The sequence below is a fragment of the Pithys albifrons genome, chromosome 7, assembly GCF_047495875.1.
Source record: "Pithys albifrons albifrons isolate INPA30051 chromosome 7, PitAlb_v1, whole genome shotgun sequence".
NCBI lineage: Eukaryota > Metazoa > Chordata > Aves > Passeriformes > Thamnophilidae > Pithys > Pithys albifrons.
In genome coordinates this window covers 61,233,756-61,257,371 of record NC_092464.1, presented here as the reverse complement: position 1 = coordinate 61,257,371, position 23,616 = coordinate 61,233,756, and the positions used below count along the sequence as shown (strand labels likewise).

The 23,616-nt window shown below is 51.7% G+C and overlaps 2 protein-coding genes across 2 annotated transcripts in view; one reads left to right on the top strand and one right to left on the bottom strand.

The window, feature by feature from the left end:
- LOC139673812 (zinc finger protein 91-like) overlaps window positions 1-14,184 on the top strand; it is a 311,195-nt gene extending 297,011 nt beyond the window's left edge. Inside the window, 1 exon segment of the mRNA XM_071559631.1 lies at window positions 12,799-14,184. Within this exon segment, the coding sequence (XP_071415732.1) occupies window positions 12,799-13,807 (1,009 nt within the window). The 3' untranslated portion in view covers window positions 13,808-14,184.
- Window positions 1-23,616, bottom strand: part of LOC139673846 (class I histocompatibility antigen, F10 alpha chain-like) — a 327,584-nt gene that overhangs the window by 208,878 nt on the left and 95,090 nt on the right. The gene's annotated exons all lie outside the window — the stretch shown is intronic.

The window sequence follows — 23,616 nt, the reverse complement described above, 5'->3', positions numbered from 1 at the left end:
ATCTCTGCATGAAAGGCTCCCCAAGTGATCAGTGACAGCCCCCCAGGATGGCCTTGCAGCTGAGGTTGGGGGTTTTCTCACTCAGGTACTGAGACTCAGGATGGGCAGACAGAAAGTACATTTAGGGACAGTGCAAGACTTGCCATGGGATGTCCAGGAAATGTCCAAAGAGATTTGTGGAGGAACAGGCATGAGAAAACAGAGCAAAAATGGATGAAAGAAGCTGAACATGTTTAAAGAGGTGACTGGTCAGTACCTTTCCCTGACCATGCCCTGCAACTGACTCCACCGGCTGTTCCATTTTCCTAATCCCTCCATTGCCAGGAACTTTCTGGGACAAGAGATCTCTGTGCTCTGGGTATGGAGGGAGATCCAAGTGCCTGCCACTGGAGTGGAAGCCACAAATCATCAGGTCTTGTGTTCTTTGGAGGCCCAGACACTGGTGAGACTGGTGTGTGTGCACAGAACACTGGTGGGTGTGGGTGGGTGTAACCACCAGTGACCATCAAACCAGAGTAACCAGTGACTGGCAGAGGCCTGGGAGCCACTGTCTGAGATCATCTCTTGAGGGATCCACATTGTCTGGGTGACTCTGCAGCTCCACATCTTCTCCTGACATGGCAGAGCACACAAACAGCCCATCCTTGTGTCCCTTTCCCCACTCACTGTGCTTTGGTTTGGCCCAGAACCCGCCCGAGGTCCCTTCCAGGATGAGTCCCTGTGCATTTCCCTCCCCCATGGGCCTTCCCTTCCTGATGCAGCATCTGTGGGGCAGCAGAGCTGGGTCAGTGCAGGGCCAGGGCTGGCTGTGACAGGGGCCATGAAGCCACAGCCAGGAGGTGACAGCAAGGAGAATCTGCAAAATAAATATTAAATATGGTGACTTGGTTTTTTGAGGGAGGGAAGGTTTGGCTGGAGCTGCCATGTGAAGAGGATGAAAGACAAGGGGTGTTGGGGGAAACAGGGAATGTTAAACCTGAGCATGAGGAAAAGGTTTTTCCCCAGTTTCAGGGCCAGTGCAGAGCAGGGTGGCCACGAGCCCAGGCTGCCTTCCTGCCTGCCAGGGTTGGTGGGGCTGTGTGACAGAGCTGCCCCCAGAATCAGAACCCGAGGGGCTCTCCCACCTGCCCCACTCCTTCTCCTCTCCCAGATAGAACTTCTGTTGTGTGGGTTCCCTGATGTGCTGGATGACCTCACAATGCTCCCTGCCCAGAATGTCTCCTGAGGGCCACCCAGGCTGCTGCAGTGGAAGTGACCTCACAACCATCACATTCCAGCCATATCTCCTTGGCCTGAGTCTCCCCTTCCCTCTGCCACCCTCAGGTCTCTGCTCAGATTTTAGGAAATGATATAACTTTTCTAATATCATAATGGTTTTAATTAGGCTTTAATGAACTGCTTGAATTAAAGACAAATTGTGTGTTGGGTCTTAAATCTCTTTCAGCCAGCACTCAGCAGAATTTAACCTACCACTGTGAGAACACAGCTTGGGAAAAGTACTAATTCTCTAGGTTTTGTTAAGTGAACCTTGATATGCTTTGATGAACAAAGCCTGGGATAGAAAGATGGATTGTTGATGTTGGACATCTGGAATGCAGAATTTATGGACCACAAGGACATTTGCAGAAACCAGCGGATAAAGAAGATGAGTAACAAGGACTTAGTAGATGTGATGGAAAGTCCCAACCAGGATCAAAAGACTAAAAATATGGACTAATTAGCAAAGAGAGGGAGAAGTCCATAACCAATAGAAGATAAAAATTAATTCAATATTAATTCAAAATTACTTCAATAAAATTATGTCATTTAGAACCAATGAACATTGATTTCTTTGTTTGCTAACAATTTATAAATAGGTGAAAAAGTGATGCATTGGTGTCTGTGTGAAATGATTTCTGTTGGACACACACACAGAGCACTGGGAATAAAGTGATGCCTTCCTTTCTAACACCAAACATGCAGTGTTAGGGGGTTTTATTACCCCAATCATTTCAGAGGGGTTTGGCAACAGCATGAGCAGGTTTGGATTAATATCTTGTCTCCAAGTTGCTGGGGCCCAATTGCTTCCCCATGAGGCTCCTGTAGCAGAAGTGGCTTTGCAGAGCCCAGCAAGAAAGAACACCCTTAACCAGCAGCTCTGCAGTGCTGCCCACCAGGCTGGGCTGGCAAGGGAGGGCTCCTGGCCATGGACTGGCAGGACCTGCTGCTGCCAAGATGCATTTGGGGTTTCAGGCTCTCCCTGGCAGAGGTGCCACCAAGTCACTCTGAGTTGTGCCCGTGGCCTTCAATGTGCTGGTGTGCAGTGGGATGTGCCCTGGTCCTGGCACAGGAAAGGCAGTTCCTGCCCCAGCAATCTGCTCCTTCTGCATGTCAGGCCCCCACTCACTGCCCCTCACTCTGCTCAGTGTTTGCCTTGGCTCGTGGGTGCATTGTTCAGATCTGCTTGAGTGTTCTGAGGCACAACCCAACACTTACTGCCTTCTGCACCCACAGCATAAGAAATATGACTTTCCCTTTCTATGGGGCTGGATCTTATGGGTCTTTTTGCATTCCTGCTTTTAATTCCCCTTTTTGGAAGGTGACATTTCCCCCAATGAGATCAAAACTTTGGGGTCTTTCACAGTTGCTTCAAGAAACTCAGAATCATAAAATGTCCTGAATTTCAGGGACCTTAAAATATCACCAAGTTCCATCCCCAGTGACATGAACAGAGGAACCTTCCACTAGACCAGGTTACCCAGAGCTCTGTCCAATCTGGCCTTGAACACTCCAGGGATGAGGCAGTCACAGCTTCTTTGGGAAACATGTGCAAGTTCCTCCGCACCCTTAGAGGAAAAAATTACTTCCTAAAGTCTCATCTAAACCTACTCTTTGTCAATGTCAAGCCATTCTCCCTTGTCCTGTCACTCCTGGCCCTTGTAAACAGTCTCTCTCCATCTGTTTGTTGGCTCCTTTCAGTTCCTGGAAGGCCACAATTAGGACACCTCAAAGGTTGTCTTCTCCAGGCTGAACAATCCCAGCTCTCTCAGTATTCCCTCATGGCAGAGCTGCTCCATCCCTCTGATCATCTTGGTACCTCCTCTGGACTCACTCCAACAGGTCCATGTCCTTGCTGTGCTGGGACCCCAGAGATGGAGGCAGCACTGCAGGTGGGGTCTCACCTGAGAGGGCAGAGGGGCTGAATCCCCCTCCCTGGCTGCCCAGGCTGCTTTGGGGGCATCCCAGGACACCACTGGTCACCACTTGCCTGGGTGACCAAAGATCCAGGAACACATCCCCCCTGGAAAGGCCTCCTATTACCTGGGTCAGGAGGTTTCCCCCCTATGCATTCCAGGAGTCTCCTGGAGTGTCCAGAGCCCTCCTTGCTGCTTTCCAAGGAGATTTCAAGCAGGTTCGCTCAGCAGGACAAGGGCCTGTGAGCTCGATGCCTCCTGTGAGCTCCAGGTGAGACCATTCCACCTATTTCATCTCCTAAACCAGAGTCACACATCCTGTACCCTGGAGGGGATGGAAAGGAAAAGTGTTTTGATGATTTTGGGGAGTCTTACAGGAAGCCACTGTAATAGATGTGTGAGATTAGTGCAAAGCTGATCATCCAAACCCCAGGGGTGTCACTGACACTGGTCACTGCTCCCCTGTGACAGGTGAGAGAGCTTCACCTCAGAAACCTCAGGGATCTCCTTGTGTGAGGTGGGGCAGGGGCAGTGCTGGGCAGGAAAGGTTCAACTGGGCCACTGGGAACATTTCTAGGCAGAAATGTATCAAAAATCATCCAGAGGGAAATGAATGTTAAGCTCTTAATATTATTTTTAGTTCTCCTCCTTGTGTTATAGGGACACAAATACCTGATGCTCTTATGTAGGTTCCCTGGACCCTCTGCCCAAGATCCATCTGCAGCTCCAAAGGGCTCCTGGTGTCCTGCAGGTCCTTTGTGACAGCTGCCAGTGACAGGCAAGGACCTCAAATACACCTGAGCCTCCAGTGGCACTGGGTACTGATGGTCAGTCAGTGCAGCTCAGCCTGAAACCCAAACAGTATCCTTCAATATCTTGATTTTTCAGTAACCTCTTTCTATCAATTGAAATGATTCAATTCTTTCAATGAAATGTCAATACAATTTCTGCCATGTCAGAATGTGAATTTTCAGGATGTGTGTTGATTGCAGGAGAGGATTTATCAGAATCATAGAGGTGATGAGTCATTGCATCATAGAATCACTTGGGTTGGAAAAGCCCTCCAAGGTCACCCAGTCCAACCATAACTCAGCACTGCCAAGTCCACCAATGTCCCCAGGTCCACATCCCACGTCCCTGGGAGTGTTTCACTGACAACAAGGAGAATTTTGGGTGGGCACCTTTACACACACAGATATTGTTGTGTTCACACATCTCTGCCTGTGTTTGTGTGTGTGAATTGACTGTGATGTGAATGTTGTTATTGTGAATCTATAATTGAGTCACTGTTGAGATTGCAGCAAATTCTTTGTAATCCCTTGATAACTGTTACATTGGTCAATGATTAAGTGCTATTAATCCCTTTTCCCCCTTTTGTATGCAAACCCTTTGCTTTCTGACCCTGTTCTATCCCAAGTCTCTGTGTAAATCATCCCCTTTCCTTCAAAAATATATGGGCTTTTTGAGGTTCACTTTGAAATTTTCCTTCTTACTTAAACTACCAAACTCCAATTAGCACAGGTCTTCAAGACTTGAAGACAAAGGAAGAGAAATAATTTTTTCTTCTGTGTTTTAATGAGCCCCACTGTGTATTTGGAGATTAGCCCGTGATTCTCAGGAAGTGAGAGGAGATTGAAAAAGTGGCTCAAGAAGTCAGAAGGAAAACTCCAAGTCCCTTGAAGCATCAATGGCCCCACTGAGGGCAGGCACTGACAAAGCCTCCCCAGGGACTCCTTAGAGCAGATCCTTGGGGGTCCTGATTGCAGGGAGACAAAGGCTCTGTGCAGGCACCTGCAATGCTGAGAAAACCCTGGGCTGGTTGGAGGAAGCACAAAGGCCAAGGCCTGAGCCCCAGGCCCTGGGACAGCAGGTCCTGTCCCTCACAGGTGGCTCAGGGCTGTTTGTGGGACAGTGGGATGGGAGAGGGAGGAACAACAAATGTCAATACCTGTGCAACCCCTCCCAGCCTCCTCAGGGAGAGGTGAGGAAGAAACAAAGTCCAGAACCTCAAAGGAAAGTTCCTTCTGGTGGCCTCAGTGGCAGAGGCAGCTGCCAGAGCGCAGGGGACAAAGGCCTGGGTGCCTTTGTGCCTTCCAGCCCTGCCAGAGCCCTTGGCCATCTGTCCTGCAGCCTCTCCTGCCCTGTCCCTGCTGCTCCTCTGGCCTTGCAGGCTGCACACACCCATCCTGCTTTGCCACCAGCCCTCCCAGCAGCATTTCTGTGCCCTCACTGATGTCTCTGCACCATCTCTGGCTGTTCTCTGGAACACAAAGCCATGGGATGATACTGACTCCCTCATGGTGAAACCTTGCACCACAAGGCTCCTCTCTGTGTGACATTTCTTTTTCCTCCCTTCTACTCAGAAACTCCTAAGCTGCACTTTGTGACTTTCTTTCTCTTTCCACTACCAAGAAAAGCTCTGTCATCCTGGCAGAATCACAGAATATGCTTAGTTGGAAGGGGTCTGTAAGGATAATTGAGTCCAACCCTTACCCCTGCACAGGAACATCCCCAAGAGTCACACCATGTGAGGATCATCCAAGCGCTGCTTGAGTTCTACCAGGCTTCGTGCTGTGACCAGTGTCCCAGGGAGCCTGTCGAATGCCCAACCAGATCTTCCTTGGACCGTCTCCAGTTCTTCCTCATTCCTTCACAATGGGGAACCTCAAACCCAGACACATCAGTCCAGATGTGTTACCCCAGGGCTCATCAAAGGGGGTGACACCTCCCTTGTCTGGGTGGCCACACTGCCTCCAAGGCAGCCTCATGTTCTGTTGTCCTTATTAACTTTGATCCTGAGCCCCTGTGCCTCAGGACATCCCTCACACAGCCCAGCCCTCCTCCTCATGGTCACTCTAGAGCTTTTCAGGTCCCTGCCCTCCTCTCTGGGTCATTGTGACCCCAGGGCAGGACTGGCCTCTTTGTCTTCCAAAACTCCAGCAGGTTTGTGTTGCCAGAGCCCAGAGCTCCTCAGGGCCCCTGAGAGGGACTCTCAGCTGGGGCAGCTCTCAGGGTGTGTGCACAGGTGGCTCAGCTGCCTCTGGGTGCCCAAGGCTGCTGCTGCCTGTCAGGGAGGTGACAGATGTGACCTGGCAGCCCCTTCCCAGCCACGGGCCCCTGGAGATGCTGAGGCCCAGCTGACTCCTCACAGCATTGCCACTCATGGTGGGCAAGTAGTTGGAGAGGTGAGAAGAGCAGGGAAATGGAGAGGGTGGGACCCCCAAAACTGATCAGGAGGTGGATGGGCATTGGAGGGATGGTGTGTAAGGGATTGCAGAAGAGGGAAAGTGGGAGTTGTGACCCCCAAACTGACCTTGGGGGGGCTTGGGGATTGAGGAGATGATGGGAAAGGGGGGAATAAGCAGAAAGGTGGAAAAGGAGGGGTGGGCTTTTATGGTGGACAGTCCCATGAGGGTCTTTGGGCAGAGGGGACTTAGAAAATGGGATTCAGGGTTGGCTCCCTGTGCTCCCAGCCTGCTGTGGGGTGCTGGGGCTGCTGCGGGGTGGGGGGTGGGCGGGCATGCTGGGGCAGTGGGGAGTGGAAAGCTTAGACAAAGTTTATAACTAAGGAATTACTTATTATTACAAATATGAGATCAAAGACGTTAATCAAAATTATTTACTAGGCAATAGAAATGCTAAAACTTCATTAACTATGGTATAAGAGAGGACAGTGCACTGTCCTCAAGCAATTATTGAAGCAATTATACTAAAGCTACCAAAAAGGAAATTATTATTAATTAGCAATTGATGTAGCTCAGAAAGCCCAAGGCTGCTGGGGAGATCTCTGCTCTCAGCCTCCAGGAGTGACCTTAGCTGGGGTCCCCACCCAAGGGAGGAATCTCTACACACACCCCCCAGGAGGGGTTACCTGGGAAGAACCTGCCTCTGTGAAAGGAGTCTGGACTTCTATAGTATAAAGGGATTGACTGACAGTCATATGAGTCCAGTGGTTGCCTCACCATCAGGATGTTAATTAGGTGTTGAAGTCAGATGGATACATGTCCAAACAGGGCATTGTTTGCTTGAACATTCCAGCGGGGATGTCTGTTCTCTCAGCCCGACGGGTAGACCTGTTCTCTTTCAGTTTTGTGGGTAGACCTGTTTGCTCTCAGTCGGCGGGTATTTTCAAGTCTCTAGGTAGACCTGTTCTCTCTTCCCGTCCAGCGGGTACTCCTCAGCCCGACGGGTAGACCTGTTCTAAGCACGGCTAGTACTGTTCGCTCAGTGGGGCAGGTAGACCTGGTCTCTCCTAGTCCGGCGGGTTGACTTGTTCACTTTTCCAGTCCGGCGGGAAGCCTTTTTAGTCTGGCGGGTTGACCTGATCACTACCTCAGTCCAGAGGGTAGACCTGTTTCACTGCGGCGGGTAGATCTGTTCTCTAAGCTCAGCCGGTAGACCTGCTGTCTCCGCCGGACTTTGAGCTTCAGCCGCTGGTTTCCGGAGCCTGGGCGTCCACGGGTAGACCTGGTAGCGGCGGCGGGCGGGTAGACCTGTTCTCTCTCACACCGCCACCCACAGCCGCTCCCAAACTCGCTCCGGCCGCCCCGCCGGGACCGCCTTCCAACGGAGTGGGCGCTGCCAACCCAGGAACATCCCCGGGACAAGGGGAGGGGACAGTCACGATCCTCCTTTTCCTCTTCCTTTCCACCGCTCCGAGTGCGCGCCAGGAACTCTCGGGTGAGCGGGAAAACGGGGGGGGGGGGAAACGGGCAGAGGGGGAAAGAGGGTCTGGGACCCCAAACTGCACAGTGCCCCCCCAAGGGCCGTGCGGGCTGTGCCATGGAACACGAGAGCCGGGATGGGCCCGGCCAAAGCCCCCAAGGGCACCAGGATGTGCCGCTCCTTGGAGCCCGCGCTGGGGCTGCCGCGGGGCGGGGCCGGAGCTGCACACAGGGACGGCAAAGGGCCCCGACAAAGTGCTGCGGGACCCCCGAGCCGAGCCCTGAATAGCCTGGGTGGGCTCTGGGGGGTTGGGTTGTGTTCGGGGGGATGGGTGGGGCTTGAGGGACCCCAAAGCTGAGCCGCCAATGCCCCCTGGGGGCTATTTGGGATATTGGGGGTGCCAGTGTCGGTTCCCGGCAGAGCCCCTTGGTGGGCGGGGGGATGCGGGGACCCCCCTTGGGGGATTGTTGTGCCTGGGTCAGGTCCTTCGTTGGCAGCCCGGAGAGGGGGACACCCTAAACCCCAAAGTGGGGAGACCAGTGAGGGGGAACTCCTAGCAGGGTTTTTTGGGAGTCTCAATGTTTGTGGTTTTTGGGTTGAATTTCGGGGGTGCAGGGGGAAGACAGTACTGGAAAAAAATATTCCAGGGCGTCCCAGTGCCAAGGAAAGGGGGGTGTAGGGGCTTGAATAAGTTGGTTGAGGGGTCCAGGCAGACCCTGTGCTTAGAAAAGGGTGGTCCAGGGTTCCCCGATGTTGGGGAAAGGGGATCATGGGTTACAGAGACCCAGAATGGCCAGGAAAGGGTGTTCAAGATGTCACCCATTGTTCAGAAAAGAGGTGCCTGGTGTCTGGGAAATGCAGGAGTGGGGATCCTGGGAGTCCCAGAGACAAGGAAAAGGGGGGTGTGGGGGCGAGAAGTGGTGGGATGGCCAGGAAAGGGTGTGCAGGATAAGAGGGTGCATGAACGTCCCAGTTCAAGAAATTGGGATCAGGAAGGTGCCAAGCTGAAGGACAGGAAGGATTAGGGGTGGGGAGAGGTGGTTTGGGAGTGCAGGGGGTCTCTGTGCCCAGAAAGGGGGAGTCCAGGGGGTGCCAGGGAAAAAGAAAAGGGAGTGTGGAGTCTGGGAGAGGCAGGATGGTGTTACAAACTGCTTAAATATCACTGAAAGAAGTTAGGTTCAAAATATTTTCCCCAACAAAATTAAACTAAGTTCTCTGTTAATTCAAAAGCCTGATTTTTTATTATTAAGGAATTGCTAAGAAATTCAGGAGAGGGAAATAAGAACAGCTAGGAAAACAATAAGAATACTTTTGAGAACCAAAAAAAAAAAAGAGTTTACCACCCAAACAAAGTATTTTTCCGTCATCTTAGTGTGTGTGTGGGATAAGCGATGTTGTGTCTGTTCCTGTAGACAAAGGTGTGGAATGCAGCTCTTGCAGTGCAGATGTGATGCTCAGTCTGTGCTGCTCTCCCTTGTGCAGCAGGGCTGCTCCTCGCTCTCTGCAGAGCTCTCAGGCTCCGCGAAGCTGTCGCTCACGGGCAGCCACCCCAGGCTGAACAGGGCCAGGGCTGGGTCAGCAGGAGCAGAACTGACGCAGGGAGCAAGGCAGAGCTCAGCTTTCTCCTCAGTCTGCAGGGGCAGGCAGGCAAGCAGCTTGGGTGGGGAAGGAGGAGGGTAAGAAGGTGAGATGGGTGAGGCAGGGGGAGGTGGGAGAGATGATTGGCTGTGGTTCTCTCTCTCCATTCTCCACGCTCCCTATGCACTGAAATTCCAAGGTGTTCTTCTGGTTCTTCTGGAGTTTTTATGGAGTCCAAAACAGTTCAGACATTGTTTTTTACACGTAGCTTGCAAATTTCACAGAAGCAGGATATAGTTTTAGCTCAGTTATTACAACAAGAGGATGCTTCTGTGAGTTCTCAGCAGGCAAGAGGTTTGGCTGAATTTGCTGCCATGACTTGCAGGAAGCTTGGTGAAAGGCTTTGGCAGGTGTTTGTTTGTTGAGGGGATTGTGGCTTTCTGTCAAACTGCTGCCAGAAAATTCTTTGATAGGATGTTTATGACAGGGGAACAGTGGGGGAATAATATTTATTCCATTTCTCAGTTATTGGTGTATAACAGATGAGTGGGAAAGCGGGGGCAGGGGGGTCCTGGAGCCAAAGAAGGGGAATGTGGGTGTGAGGTGAGCTGGGATGCCTGGGAATGGCGGCCTGGTGGTCCCTGGAGCCAAAGAAAAGGGGGATGCAGGGGCTGGGAGAGGCAAGATGGGCAGGAAAGGGGGTGCAGGAGGATCCTGGAGTCAAAGAAAGGGGGGTGTGGGGGCTGGAAAACAGGGAACGGCCACAGAGGGGTGTCCCAGAGCCCTGGAAAAGGAGGTGCAGGGGGATCATGATAATAATAGGGAAGAGAAGGAGAAAGCAGTGAGATGAGGCCCCAAAGTGCTGATTTCCAGAGGCAGGAAGGTGGGGAGAGGGCAGGGAGGTGTCCCCAGGGAAAGGGATCCCAGAGCAGATCTGGTGTTCAGGGCCAGAGCAGGAACTGGCAACAAGGATTTTGGGAATGCAGAGCAGTGGGAGGTGGGTCGCCCTCACCCTGCTGCCCATCATGTGCTTCTCAAAGCCCAGTCACTCCCAGTATGAGCCCAGTGGCTCCTACTGGATGTCGCTTGCCCACAACATTGTCCAAATTGGCCCCAGTATGGTGCCAGTCACTCCCAGTGTGCTCCCAGTATTAACTCAGTTGCCCCCCACATGCTTTCAGTTGCTTCCTTTTACCTCCTCTATGATTCAGGAAGGATATTGAGGGGCTGGAGCGAGTCCAGAGAAGAGCAACAAGGCTGGTGAAGGGACTGGAGCACAAGCTCTATGGGGAGAGGCTGAGGGAGCTGGGGTTGTTTAGCCTGGAGAAGAGGAGGCTCAGAGGTGACCTCATCACTGTCTATAACTACCTGAAGGGAAGTTATAGCCAGGTGGGGGCTGGTCTCTTCTCCCAGGCACTCAGCAATAGGACAAGGGGGCACGGGCTTAAGCTTTGCCAGGGGAAATTTAAGTTGGATATCAGAAAAAAATTCTTTCCAAAGAGAGTGCTCAGGCATTAGAATGGGCTGCCCAGAGAGGTGGTGGATTCACCATCCCTAGAGATTTTTAAATGCAGATTGGACGTGGCGCTGAGTGCCATGATCTGGTAAATGGACTGGAGTTGGCCCAAGGGTTGGACTTGATGATCTTGGAGGTCTTTTCCAACCCAATCCATTCTATGATTCCATTCATCCCCAGTGTATCCCAGTTACCACCATCATGCTCCCACTCACTTCTAGCATGATGTCATTTGCTCCCAGATTCTTCTGGTTAACCCCAGGAGGGTCCTAATTGCCTGTGACATGCTCCTATATGATGCCAGGATGATCCCAATTGGCCCCAGTCTGTGCCAGGAGGAGCCCAAAGCTCCTGGAACACATGGAGAACCCACCTGGAGGAGGGTCCCTGCAAGTTCTGTGGCTGCAGGAAGAGCCCCGAGGAGCTGAGGGCCCCCCAGAGCCACCCCAGGTAGTACAAGGTGGTCCCACAAGGCCTCCTGCTGCCCCTCGTGTCCTCCAGCTTGGGCCCAGCTCCTCCTAGTGTTATCCCAGTTGCCTTCAACATGGTTCCACTTCCTTCCAGTATCAGCCCAGTATCATGCCATGAGCTCCAAGTGTACTCCCAGGTTTTTTCCAGTCATTGCCAGTATAATCCGACACTCTCAGATACTCTCAGTATGATCCCAGTATGACTCCAGTGTGCATCCAGTTGCTCCCATTATTAAACCAGTTCCCCCTACATGCTTCCAGTTACTCCCTTTTATCCCCAGTATGGTTCCACTCACTCCCAGTATATTGCAGGTGCCACCATCATGCTCCCAGTCACCTGCAGTATGATCCCAATCGCCTCCAACATGATGCCATTTGCTCCCAGTTTCTCCCAGTTGCACCCAACAGGGTCCCAATATCCTCCAGCATGCTCCTTGTCACTCCCAGTATGAGCCCAGTATGATGCCAGTTGCCCCCGACATGGTTCCACTTGCTTCCTGGTCCTCCCAATTTGATACCCCTCAGTTGCCCTTAGTACATTCCCAGTTTGACCCCAGTCTGTCTCGCATGGTCTCAGTCATGCCCAGTAGCCACTAGTATAGACCCAACCACTCCCACTTGCTCCCAGTTGCCCCCAGTGTGGTCCCAGTTCCCTTCCAGCATAGTCCCACTTGTTCCCAGTCACTGCCAATATGGTTCCAGAGATTGCCCCAGATGATCCCAGTTATGTCCAGTTACTGCCAGTATAATCAAAGGTTGTTTTGGGCTAAATTTTGATGTTTTGGAGGTTTTTAGGATCACAAGATGCCCAGTGACTTCTAGACATGGACTTGGGCAAGAGGATCCCCCAAGCCAAGGCACTCACACCATGTTTTCCCCCCAAAGCAGGATTTGTCATTCTGCAGCCTTGGCCAGATGGAGGAGGAGGCTGCGAGGAAGAGGAAGATGCCCCGGGACCCCCAGGCAGGTGAGGAGGAAGTCAGTGCCCCTTTGCCCCTCCCTTGTGCTGCATCTTCCAGCCCAGCATGGCCCCGGCTGCAGGACAACCCCGCTGCCGACGCCGTCCTGCCGGGGCCGGGTTTGGGGGGATGTCCTTGGCCTTCCCTGTGGGCCGGAGGCAAATGCCCTGCCTGTGCTTGTTCCTTCTTGCCCCAGGCCCCGAGCTGAGCACAGAGGACAAATCCCCCCAGCAGAACCTGCTGGCAGAGGCCGTTTTGAACAGCTCCAGAGTGCAGGAAGTCACTGAGGAGGAAAAGCCACGGAGATCTGCCAGGAGGAGACATTCCAAGCCTAGCCCAGGGCTTTCTGAGGATAAACAACCCACCCTGTCCCGGGAAGGCGGCCTGAGCTCCAACCAGAGCTCTGACTTGGTGATGCAGCAGCAGCTTCACAGAAGGGAGAAGCGATACAAGTGCTTGGAATGTGGGAAGAGCTTCAGCCAGAGCTCCGAGCTGATCTGCCATCAGCGCATCCACACTGGGGAAAAGCCTTACACATGTAGGGAATGTGGGAAGAGCTTCAGGAACAGCTCCAACCTGCTCCGGCACCAGCGCATGCACAGTGGGGAACGGCCCTACCCATGTAAGGAATGTGGAAAGAGCTTTAGGGACAGCTCTGCCCTCCTCAGCCACCTGCGCCTGCACACTGGGGAGAGGCCCTACACATGTAGGGAATGTGGGAAGCGCTTCAAGCACAGCTCCAATCTCGTCACTCACCGGCGCACCCACACTGGGGAACGGCCCTACACGTGCACGGAATGTGGGAAGAGCTTCAGTGACAAGTCCACCCTCATCAACCACAGTCGCATCCACACTGGGGAACGGCCCTACGCATGTGGGGAATGTGGGAAGAGCTTCAGGAATATCTCTGGCCTTATCACTCATGAGCGCATTCACACTGGGGAGAGGCCATACAAGTGTGGGCAATGTGGGAAGAGGTTTCAGACCAGCTCACATCTCCTCGTGCATGAGAGGACCCACACAGAGGAGAGACCCTTCCGCTGCACTGACTGCGGGAAGGGCTTCAAGCAGAGCTCCGCCCTCGTCACCCACCGGCGCATCCACACTGGGGAGAGGCCCTACAGGTGTTCTGAGTGTGGGAAGAGGTTCCAGACCAGCTCAGAAGCTCTTGTGCATCAGCGGAGGCACACAGAGGAGAGGCCCTTCCTCTGCACCGACTGTGGGAAGAGATTCAACCAAAATTCCAAACTCATCCTTCACCAGCGTATCCACACTGGGGAGAGGCCGTACAAGTGTGGGGAGTGTGGGAAAAGCTTCAAGCAGCGCTCCAGCCTCTTCACTCACCGGCGCATCCACACTGGGGAGAGGCCTTACAGGTGTGACGAGTGTGGGAAGAGCTTCACCCAGAGCGCTACCTTGACCCAACACCAACGCACCCACCAGTAAGGGAAGCCCTCCGAGTGCCCTGACTACAGGAAGAGCTTCGTCCACTGCTGCAACTCCATCAGCGGACCCATGTTGGATGATCCAAAGTGACCCACGTTGGGCCCAGACCTAATGACCGATGTCGGGTAAAGACTTGATGACCAGCATTCCTGATGAAGCCTGTTTAGCAGAGACCTGGAGACCCACCTTCCAGGTGATCCATGCTGGGCAGTGCATTGGGTTTCTGTGGCCAGATTTTGGTAACAGGGGAGGCTTCAGGAGTGGATTCTGTGAGCAGCTGCCAGAAGCTTCCCCCATGTCTGGCACCTGTCCTGACCCCCCTAAAGCTGAGGGTGACCCAGGTACTTTTTAATCCACCCCTTGAGGCAGATTAGATTTACGTTATCGATATATATGTATATGTAGGGTTTAGAACACTTTGTTTCCATGTAAAGTAGCTTTGGAGCAGTTTTAGATCCTTTTTGTAGTGATATAAAAGCATAAAAATAACCCTTCCCTTCTGTGGCTTCAAGCCCAGCCTGTCTCCTCCGGGGTTGGATGTTCCCCCCTGTGCCCCTGGGTGGTTCCTTTGCCCAAGGGCAGCAAAGCACCCACGGCTTTTGCAACTGGAGCATGTTGGAGCCACGAACCATGAACATTCCAGTCTTCAAAGCGAAGGCACATCTCCCTTGGTCAGAAATTTTAAACATCAAGTTTAAGGCAGACAACTGTTTCTGCAGCTGGTTTCCGTACCCCTTTCTTTTGGCAAGGAAACACACTGAGAACAGATCCACAAAGCTGCTGAGGAACACCCAAATATTCAACTGTGGCCATTGAGAAGGAATTCCTGTCCTGGTTAGTGATTTCTCATCTCTCCTCTGGGTGTGCCAATAACTTACTCAATACCAAAAGTCTCCTTCCAGTCTCCATGAGCTCCTGTTTAAGCAGGACCAGGAAGCTGATCCCACTCTCCTGAGCTCCACTGTGAGAGGGAGTTCTTGAAAAGAACTCTGGGCTGGAGAACTCAGGGCTGGTTGAGTCAGCACTGGCTGGAGCGATGCCGGAGCTGGGCCAAGGCTGAGCATCCAGATCATGGTCTTGTCTTTGAGGGGCTGAAATAACCACCTGATTAATTAAATGTGGCACATTGAAGGGAAGGGGGCGATAAACTCCAAAAGTCACAATTTTACAGCTGGTTTTATTGAGGCTTTTGCCACCATGGGGTTGGTTTGGGTGTCTGGATGGGGGCAGGCTTTGGTGGCTTGTAATTTTTGCTGACTTGTAAGCTGTTTTTTGGCAACTGAGGCACAAACTCAGGTTGCTTGTACAAACTGAGACCTTCACTAGTTACGAACTCTGCAATTTGTAGGGTTTGGGAGAGGAGCATGCAAACTAGGGGGAGAGACATGCCAGCTGGTACTTTTCCACTACCCAGGAAGGTAACAGTCTTTTAAACCATGCCCAGCACCACAAATACAGCAAGCAGGACAAAACTCTGAGACAGAAAGGGTCAGACTTAAGATCTGGAGTGCAAACAGCTCTTCTTTGTTTCTGCTCAAAGCCCATGGCTTCCTGCTGACATCTCCAAGCATCTCTGTGGTTTCATGCCAAACTTGCAGTCCCACCTCTCCCCCTTTTTTGTTTTTAGGCTGTAACACAGAGACTTGTGCAAAACTGTGATTAACCATATGCTGCATGCAAGATAACAAAGACAGAACACAAAGCATAATAGCAAAAACCACAAACAAACTCATTGATGTAACAATAAATGCTTTCTTTAACCATGGTCCTGTGTCAGACTTGTCAGGCCAGTTAAACTGCTCATCCCTCGATCATCACTTTTGTCAAGTTGAACAGTAAACTCTTTCAGCTTTTTAATGCTCTGCTGTATTGACTTGGAGGGGTCACTAAGGTTCTTGCATGTCCTGTGTTTAAGTAGGTGTAGGCCTATATTTAGGCTTTAGTTTTTTAGAGCAGGCCTGGGATTATCAGCTGACTGGAGCTGGGTCAGGCCAGCTGACAGCTGACTTCTTCTGGCCAGTGGTATTCTATACCATATTCTGCTGTCATCTCAAATATAAATACAGTGTAGGAGAAGGTGCTTCTCTCTTTGGTCTTGGCCATGGTAGTGGCAGGATGCTGCTGCTGTCATCCACTGAGTTGGGCCCAGAACCACCTCACCTCTATGTTACCTACAGGAAAGTGAAATGTTTATTCTTAGTTTTCTCTTTGCTTGGATCTGTCCCTAGGGGAATGGAGTTCTCTTGGGTGATTTTGCAACCAGAATAGTGAGATTTGTGTCCTGAGAAATTCAGTTTTCTGTTGGGTGGGGAGGTGAAAAAGTTGTTCGTTATATCTAATTTGTGTGAGCAAGTATTGTAGTTTACTTTTAATTTTCTCTCTTTCTAGAAACTAGTGAAGTGTAAGTTTCGGAGGGGTTCTTTCCATTTTTTTGGCAGGGTGGGGAAGAGGGAACTTTGTCACTTTGGTTCATACTTGGCATCTTGCCAAGCTTTCAAACCAAAACAAAGATTGGTGTGTCTACCCAGTTTTGGCCAGTGGACCTTGGCTGGCCTCCCAGGAGCTTGGAGGCTTCCCGGGAGCTGTGGCTGCTGTACCAGAACTTGTTTATATAAACATACCTAGTTATTGTCATTGTTTTAGTACATGTAGAACACCAAAACATAAACAATGGTTTCTCCCTGCTGGATGCTTGTGTTAACCTCTCTTTTGACTGCCCTTCTAAGTTCAGACACCTTTCCTGTGTCAGCACCCCGAGAATATGAGTACAGATGAAGAGACTGTGCTTTCTGTCCTGCTCCACCCAGACAGAGAGCAAACCCCAAGTGTGGGTCATGTGGTGAACTGTGGTCCTTCCTGTGTGACCAGGGGGAAGACATGAAGTGGTGGTGCAGTGGATCTAGTTCTGTATATAAAATGGAAGAAAGGTGGTAAAAAGGCTGTCCACGTAGTTGACGCAGAGACCTCAGAAAAGAGTCAAGAGCAGCAATAAGGCTGCCCTGCCTCCAGCCAGGAGGAGGAGGAGAGGGACAACTGAGACTGTGGGACATTGCTGAACCAGAGCAGTGGCCAAGGCTTTACCTCTACACTGACTTGGTGATGATAGCCCATGCCCTGTGGGGATGGCTAGATTGATGGAAGAAGACCAATTGGAAGTGTTGAGAGCTAATGAACATCACACCTGGACTAGAATAAGGGAGAGTTGTTCCTGGCTTGGTGGGCCCAGATGCCTTGGGCCACCTGTAGGTGGGCGAGGCCGATGGGTGGATTTAACCATGGACACAATTTCTAAGGTTATCCACAGCTGTGAAACATGTGCTTGCTATTGTGAAAACCCCTGAAGAGGATGTAGTGACCCCAGTGAGGGGATGGTGACTCCTGAGAAGGGGATGGTGACCCCTGAGAAGGGGATGGAGACCCAGTGTGTGCCTCAAGGACATTTAACCTTGGGAGAACAAAGTAACTTGCATTTTGAGTTGTGTGCTGCAGGACATGAACCATCAGGTGAAGAAGACCTGAGCTGAACCAATGTTGGTGTCCAATGATGAACTGTTCTTTTATTGCCCCAAATACCCCACCTAATGGACTAATGCCCACAATATAGAGGGGTGGAAGATGGCTCTGAAAAAACAAAGACTGTTCAAGCACATGAAATAGACAGATATAGAATATGGGTTTGATGTCCTTTGGTATGATTGTAGTAGTTTTATTAGGCCTAGATGTGGGCCTTACCTTTAGCAGGCCCTGATAATGTTATGTAGATTAGGAGGGGCAGGTGTCACCTGACTTGAGCAACCAAAGAAATATTTCATCCCCAATGATGCAAACTGAGCTATAAATACAGTAGAGTAGGAGGTGTTCTCTCAGTTCCCATCTTGGCCGAAGTAGAGGCAAGACACGCAGCTGCTGCCTTGGTGGAGTGGGCCTTGGCTGCTGCCCACTGCTACTTCCCATTTTGTTTGAGTTCAGGGAGGTAAAACATTTTATTGTTATTCTCTTTTGCCTTGCTGGGTGTCTTTTGAGGTGCTTTATGGAGCGATGAGGTCTGTTTTGATGGGAGGTAGAAAATTGTTGTTATATCTAACTTGTCTAGATATGTCTTATATTATAGTTTCCTCCTTTTTTTTCTGTATAAATACATATAATTAAGTTTAAATCTTTGAAGGTTTTTTTTTTCCTCCCTTTTCTCGGTGGGAAGGGGAGGGAGACTGGATCTGTACTGGGCAGTTGGCATTTTGCCAGCTCAACCCAAGACACAGCTCATAGTCAAATGGTCAGTGTAAACCTCATGGCCAAATGGTCAGTGTCTTCTCATGGGTCTGATCACATCATGCTCACAATCATCTCATGATCATCTCATGGTCATGACCGTCTCGTGTTCAGGACCCTTCAGTGGTCAGGGCTGGAAAAACCCTCTGGGGTCATTAAGTCCAACCATTAACCCACCCCTGCTATGGCCACCAATGAACCACGTCCCAAAGTGCCACCTCCACACGTGTCCTTGGGCAGCTCCAGGGATGGGGACTCCACCACTGCCCTGAGCCAGGGCTGGAAAACCCTTTCCATGGAAACATTTTCCTGATATCCACCTAAACCTGCACTGGAACCACTTGAGGCCATTTCCACTCAGATATTCCCCTGACACCCCTTGTTTATGTCCCTTGTTTATGTCCCATCAAGGTCACCTGATCTTTTATAGGTCCCCAGGCAATGACCAGTAACAGGTACAATGGTTGTATGGGGTATAATTCTATAGAAACTTATTAATAGATGAACAAAGTAATAATACTATTAATTCTATTAGTTCTAATTAATAACTCTTAACTATGAACAATTACCACACCACAGACAGAGTCCTCAAAGTTGTCATTTCATGCTATTTTTACCTCCCTCCATCATATTAAGCCTTTGGTTTCCACACAGGAAGAATAAATAGATTAAACAGCAATTTCCTGATTATTCTCCAGTTCATTCCCCTCCTCAGGCCCAGCCCCTGCCCTGCCCCCTCCTCAGGTCAGGTGAGATCCCAGGGAACAGCCCCAAACTCCTCCAAGGCAGGTACCTGAGATGAGTTTGCTTTTTTCTTGGGAATTCCATCTTCCAGGATCCACCTGAGACTCCTCCCAGACATCTCTTGGAGCCTCAATTCCTGACTTTGGACTCTGAAATCCCAGATAACAGCCCCAGATTCATCCAGGGAAGCTTCCAAGTTGGTTTTGCCCTTTTAGAAGTCGCTCTCTATTTTGGGATCCACTGGAGACTCCTTTGGGCATCTCCCAGTCTTTTCCTTTCTGAGGTTGTATTTGATATCCCAGGTGACAGCCCCACACTGCTCCAATCAGACTCCAGAGGATTCTCCTCTTTCCCTGGAACCTGAGTCTTCCAGGATCTACCTGAGACTCCTCTCAGGTGTCTCCTGGTGTCTTTGCAGGTCTCCTCCAAGGAGCTGAGATCCCAAGGGAGCAGCCCCAGACTCCTCCAAGGAGGCTGCCTGAAAGGACTTTTTCCCTTTTGCAGGAAACTCTGTTCTTCTGGATTCACCCCAGACTCCTCCTAGGATTCTCCTGGAGCCTTTTGAGCTCTGGTTTTGAGACCTGAGTTGCTCTCCACAGGCCCAGAATCTTCCAAGGAAAGTTTGCAGTGTGTTTTTGATCCTTTGGAGGTAAATTTTTGCTGTGGATTCCACCCAAGAGTCACGCCAGGTGTGTCCCAGGGCATCTCCTCAAGGAAGCTGAGTTCCCAGGAAGCAGCCCCAGATTCCTCCAGGGAAGCCTCCTGAGATATTTGGCTTGTTTGGAAGTAGCTTTTTATTCTGGGATTGACTGGAGACCCCTGGCATCTCCCACAGTGTTTCCATCTCTAATTGAGGCACTTGAAATCCTTGGTAGAAGCTCCAAGACAGTTACTCAAGATGATTTTTCTCTTCAGAATGAAAATGCATCCTCAGGGATCCAGCTGGTGCCTTCTCCAACATTTCCTGAAGTTTTCATTTCTCTTCTGGGGACCTGAAATCCCAGGTACCTGCTCCAAACTGCTCCAGGAATTATTCCAGAGATGATTGTCTCATTTTTATGGCTCCGGGATCTTCCAGGATCTGCCTCAGACTCCTCCAAAGCTTGTCCTGGAATCTTGAGCTCTGATTTCAGAATCTGAAATCCTGTGTATCAGCCCCAGAATCCCCCAAGGCAGGTACCCAGGATGATTTTTCTTCTTTTTGTAGATTCTGCATCTTCCAGGATCTACCTAAGACTCCTCTCAGGCCTCTTCTGGAGTCTTTTCCACCATCCCCAAGAGAGCTGAGATGCCAGGGAGCAGCCCCAGAGCTGCAGGGCAGCTGCCCGAGGTGATGGTGGGACAGAGGGAGCTGTGCAGGCCTGGAGGGGCACAGGGGCTGTGCCTGTGCTGGCTCAGGAGCAGCTGGATGTGCCTCCTGCTGTGCCGGGGGGTGCGTGTGTGTGCCCTGCTGGGCACAGGGAGGAGCAGCTGCAGCTGCCCCTTGTGCCAGGGATGTGTCTGCCTTTGCTGCTGGACACAGAGAGGCCATTTGGGCTCCTGCTCCTCTTCTGGCACCAGGGGTGGGCAGTGTCCTCTGTGCTGCTGCTGAGCGCCGGGCAGGGTTGGCTGGTTCTGTGTGTGTGACAGTGTGCCCTGTGCCCTGCAGTGTCACAGTGTGCCCTGAGCCTGCAGTGTCACAGTGTCCCCTGCAGTGTCACAGTGTGCCCTGAGCCTGCAGTGTCACAGTGTGCCCTGCAGTGTCACAGTGTCCCCTGCAGTGTCACAGTGTGCCCTGTGCCTGCAGTGTCACAGTGTGCCCTGCAGTGTCACAGTGTGCCCTGCAGTGTCACAGTGTCCCCTGAGCCTGCAGTGTCACAGTGTCCCCTGTGCCCTGCAGTGTCACAGTGTGCCCTGAGCCTGCAGTGTCACAGTGTGCCCTGTGCCCTGCAGTGACACAGTGTGCCCTGTGCCTGCAGTGTCACAGTGTGTCCTGTGCCTGCAGTGTCACAGTGTGCCCTTAGCCCTGCAGTGTCACAGTGTCCCCTGCAGTGTCACAGTGTGCCCTGTGCCTGCAGTGTCACAGTGTCCCCTGCAGTGTCACAGTGTGCCCTGCAGTGTCACAGTGTCCCCTGAGCCTGCAGTGTCACAGTGTCCCCTGTGCCCTGCAGTGTCACAGTGTGCCCTGAGCCTGCAGTGTCACAGTGTGCCCTGTGCCCTGCAGTGTCACAGTGTCCCCTGAGCCTGCAGTGTCACAGTGTGTCCTGTGCCTGCAGTGTCACAGTGTGCCCTTAGCCCTGCAGTGTCACAGTGTCTCCTGAGCCTGCAGTGTCACAGTGTCCCCTGCAGTGTCACAGTGTGCCCTGTGCCTGCAGTGTCACAGTGTGCCCTTAGCCCTGCAGTGTCACAGTGTCCCCTGAGCCTGCAGTGTCACAGTGTCCCCTGCAGTGTCACAGTGTGCCCTGTGCCTGCAGTGTCACAGTGTGCCCTTAGCCCTGCAGTGTCACAGTGTCCCCTGTGCCTGCAGTGTCACAGTGTGCCCTGCAGTGTCACAGTGTCTCCTGGGCCCTGCAGTGTCACAGTGTGCCCTGTGCCCTGCAGTGTCACAGTGTCCCCTGCAGCGTCACAGTGTGCCCTGGGCCTGCAATGTCACAGTGTGCCCTGTTCCCTGCAGTGTCACAGTGTGCCCTGTGCCCTGCAGTGTCACAGTGTCCCCTGAGCCCTGCAGTGTCACAGTGTGCCCTGTGGCTGCAGTGTCACAGTGTCCCCTGGGCCCTGCAGTGTCACAGTGTGCCCTGCAATGTCACAGTGTCCCCTGGGCCCTGCAGTGTCACACTGTGCCCTGGGCACCCTCAGGCCCCACATCACACAGCCCTGGCAGTTCCCTCACCTGAAATATTGGGGCACTTTGGGGCACCACAATAGAAGGAAAAGATTGAGCCATTTGAGAATGTCCAAAGGAGGCAACCAAGATGGGGAAGGGCCTGCAGGGGCAGCGTGTGAGGACACTGAGGGCACTTGGTGTGTTCAGCTGCACAAGAGGAGACTGAGGGGAGACCTCAGTGCAGGTACAACTTCCTGGGCAGGGGCAGAGGAGGGGCAGGCATTGATCTCTGCTCTGTGGGTACCAGGGACAGCACCCAGGGAATGGCCTGGGGTTGTGTCAGGGCAGGGTTAGGTTGGATCTTACAAAGGGGTTCTCCCCCCAGAGGGTGGTGGGCACTGGACAGGGTTCCCAGGGCAGTGGGCACAGCCCCAAGGCTGACAGAGCCCCAGGGGTGTTTGGATGATGCTCTGGGGCACAGGGTGTGACTCTTGGGGATTGTCCTGTGCAGGGCTGAGGGTTGGGCTCTATGATCCGTGTGGGTCCCTTCCCACTCATCACATTCTGGCATTCTGTGATCCATCCTGAGTGCCGCTGCCAAAGCCCCCACAGCCTCCACCCTCCCCTGCCCGAGCCCCCCCCCTGCCCCAACCTGCTGCTGGCCCCACTCCTGGCTACTTTGGGCAGGGGCTGCCTGGGATGTGCCAGTGCCTGGCACGGGGATGCTCAGGGAACGGGGGGATTTGGGGGACACCTCCCTGGGAAGGGGCTGAGCTCTCTGAAAACAACTGACTCTAGCCCTGAATGTAAATTTTAGGAAACAGTGGAACCCTCTGACAAGGAGACTTTTATGTACTCTTTGGACAAGTCTCCCTTTCCAGGTACTTCTCTGTTCTTTATGCAGTGCTTTCCCAAATACTGTTCCTATAACAGTTTGAGTGGTGAAACAATGCTCAGAGGACCTTCTCAATTAGTATCAGCACATTTTGTATCTCTACTTCTTCCTCACTTTTTCTCTCTGACAGGTGTCAGCACCTTCCACATTATTCAGCTTCACTCAGTTGTGCAGCAGAAGCTGTTACAGGGATCTCTGAAACATCTCAGTCTCTCAGATTCTCCACCCAGGATGGAATCACTACATTTATGTACAAGAACAGGCCTGGACACAGCAGGATCTGCTCATCCCTGGGACTGCCTGGAGTTCCCATCTGGAGAGGTCCCCCACAATTCAGTCCAACAGTTACTTTGGAAGGTGACTCATTTATGCTCATTTTGGAGTTGGTTAATTTCGAAGGATCTTGACTGAACTCCATCACTTGGTTTCCAGTTGACAGACAGTCCCAGATCAGTCTCTCCTCTCGTCTGTGTGCACAATGAGCTGGGAGAGTCCTTGCACCACCCAGAGGACAAATGGCTTCAGTGCTCTGCTGGCACATCAACACAGCTTTGTTTCACTGCTTCAAACCCACCATCTCCTCTCCTCCCCCTGGCATTTTGAATCACCCTGTTTTTGGAGTCATCTGCTCTGCTCCTCTCTGTGTAAAGGCAAAATCAAAAGATGAAAGGAAAAACACCAGACTTTACTGCATATATTTTTCTCATGCTTCCTTCTGTGAACTGTGCATTTTGATTTAAAAGCATAACAACTAATTAATCAGAGATTTGGGGCTTGAATAGTGAGTTTACTCCACTGCAGGCACTCATGGGAACTTGTTTTCTCCAGGCTCCCTCCATAGTCAGTGCAGACAAGAGAAGACTCTGGAGGCTGAGTCCTCTGAATCTAAAACTGGCATGCAAAGGGAAGGTTACAAATCTCTTCCTGGCACACTTCTCTTGCCCTGCATTTAGGTTAGAACATCTGACAGCAATAGCAATGAGCAGCTGAATGGAAACAAGAGCATTCTGGTGCAGACAGGTGTGAGGTGGGACTGTGTGGAACACTCTGTCATCCATAACAGATTCCAGTGATTATGAAGAGTACTAAAAATACAAG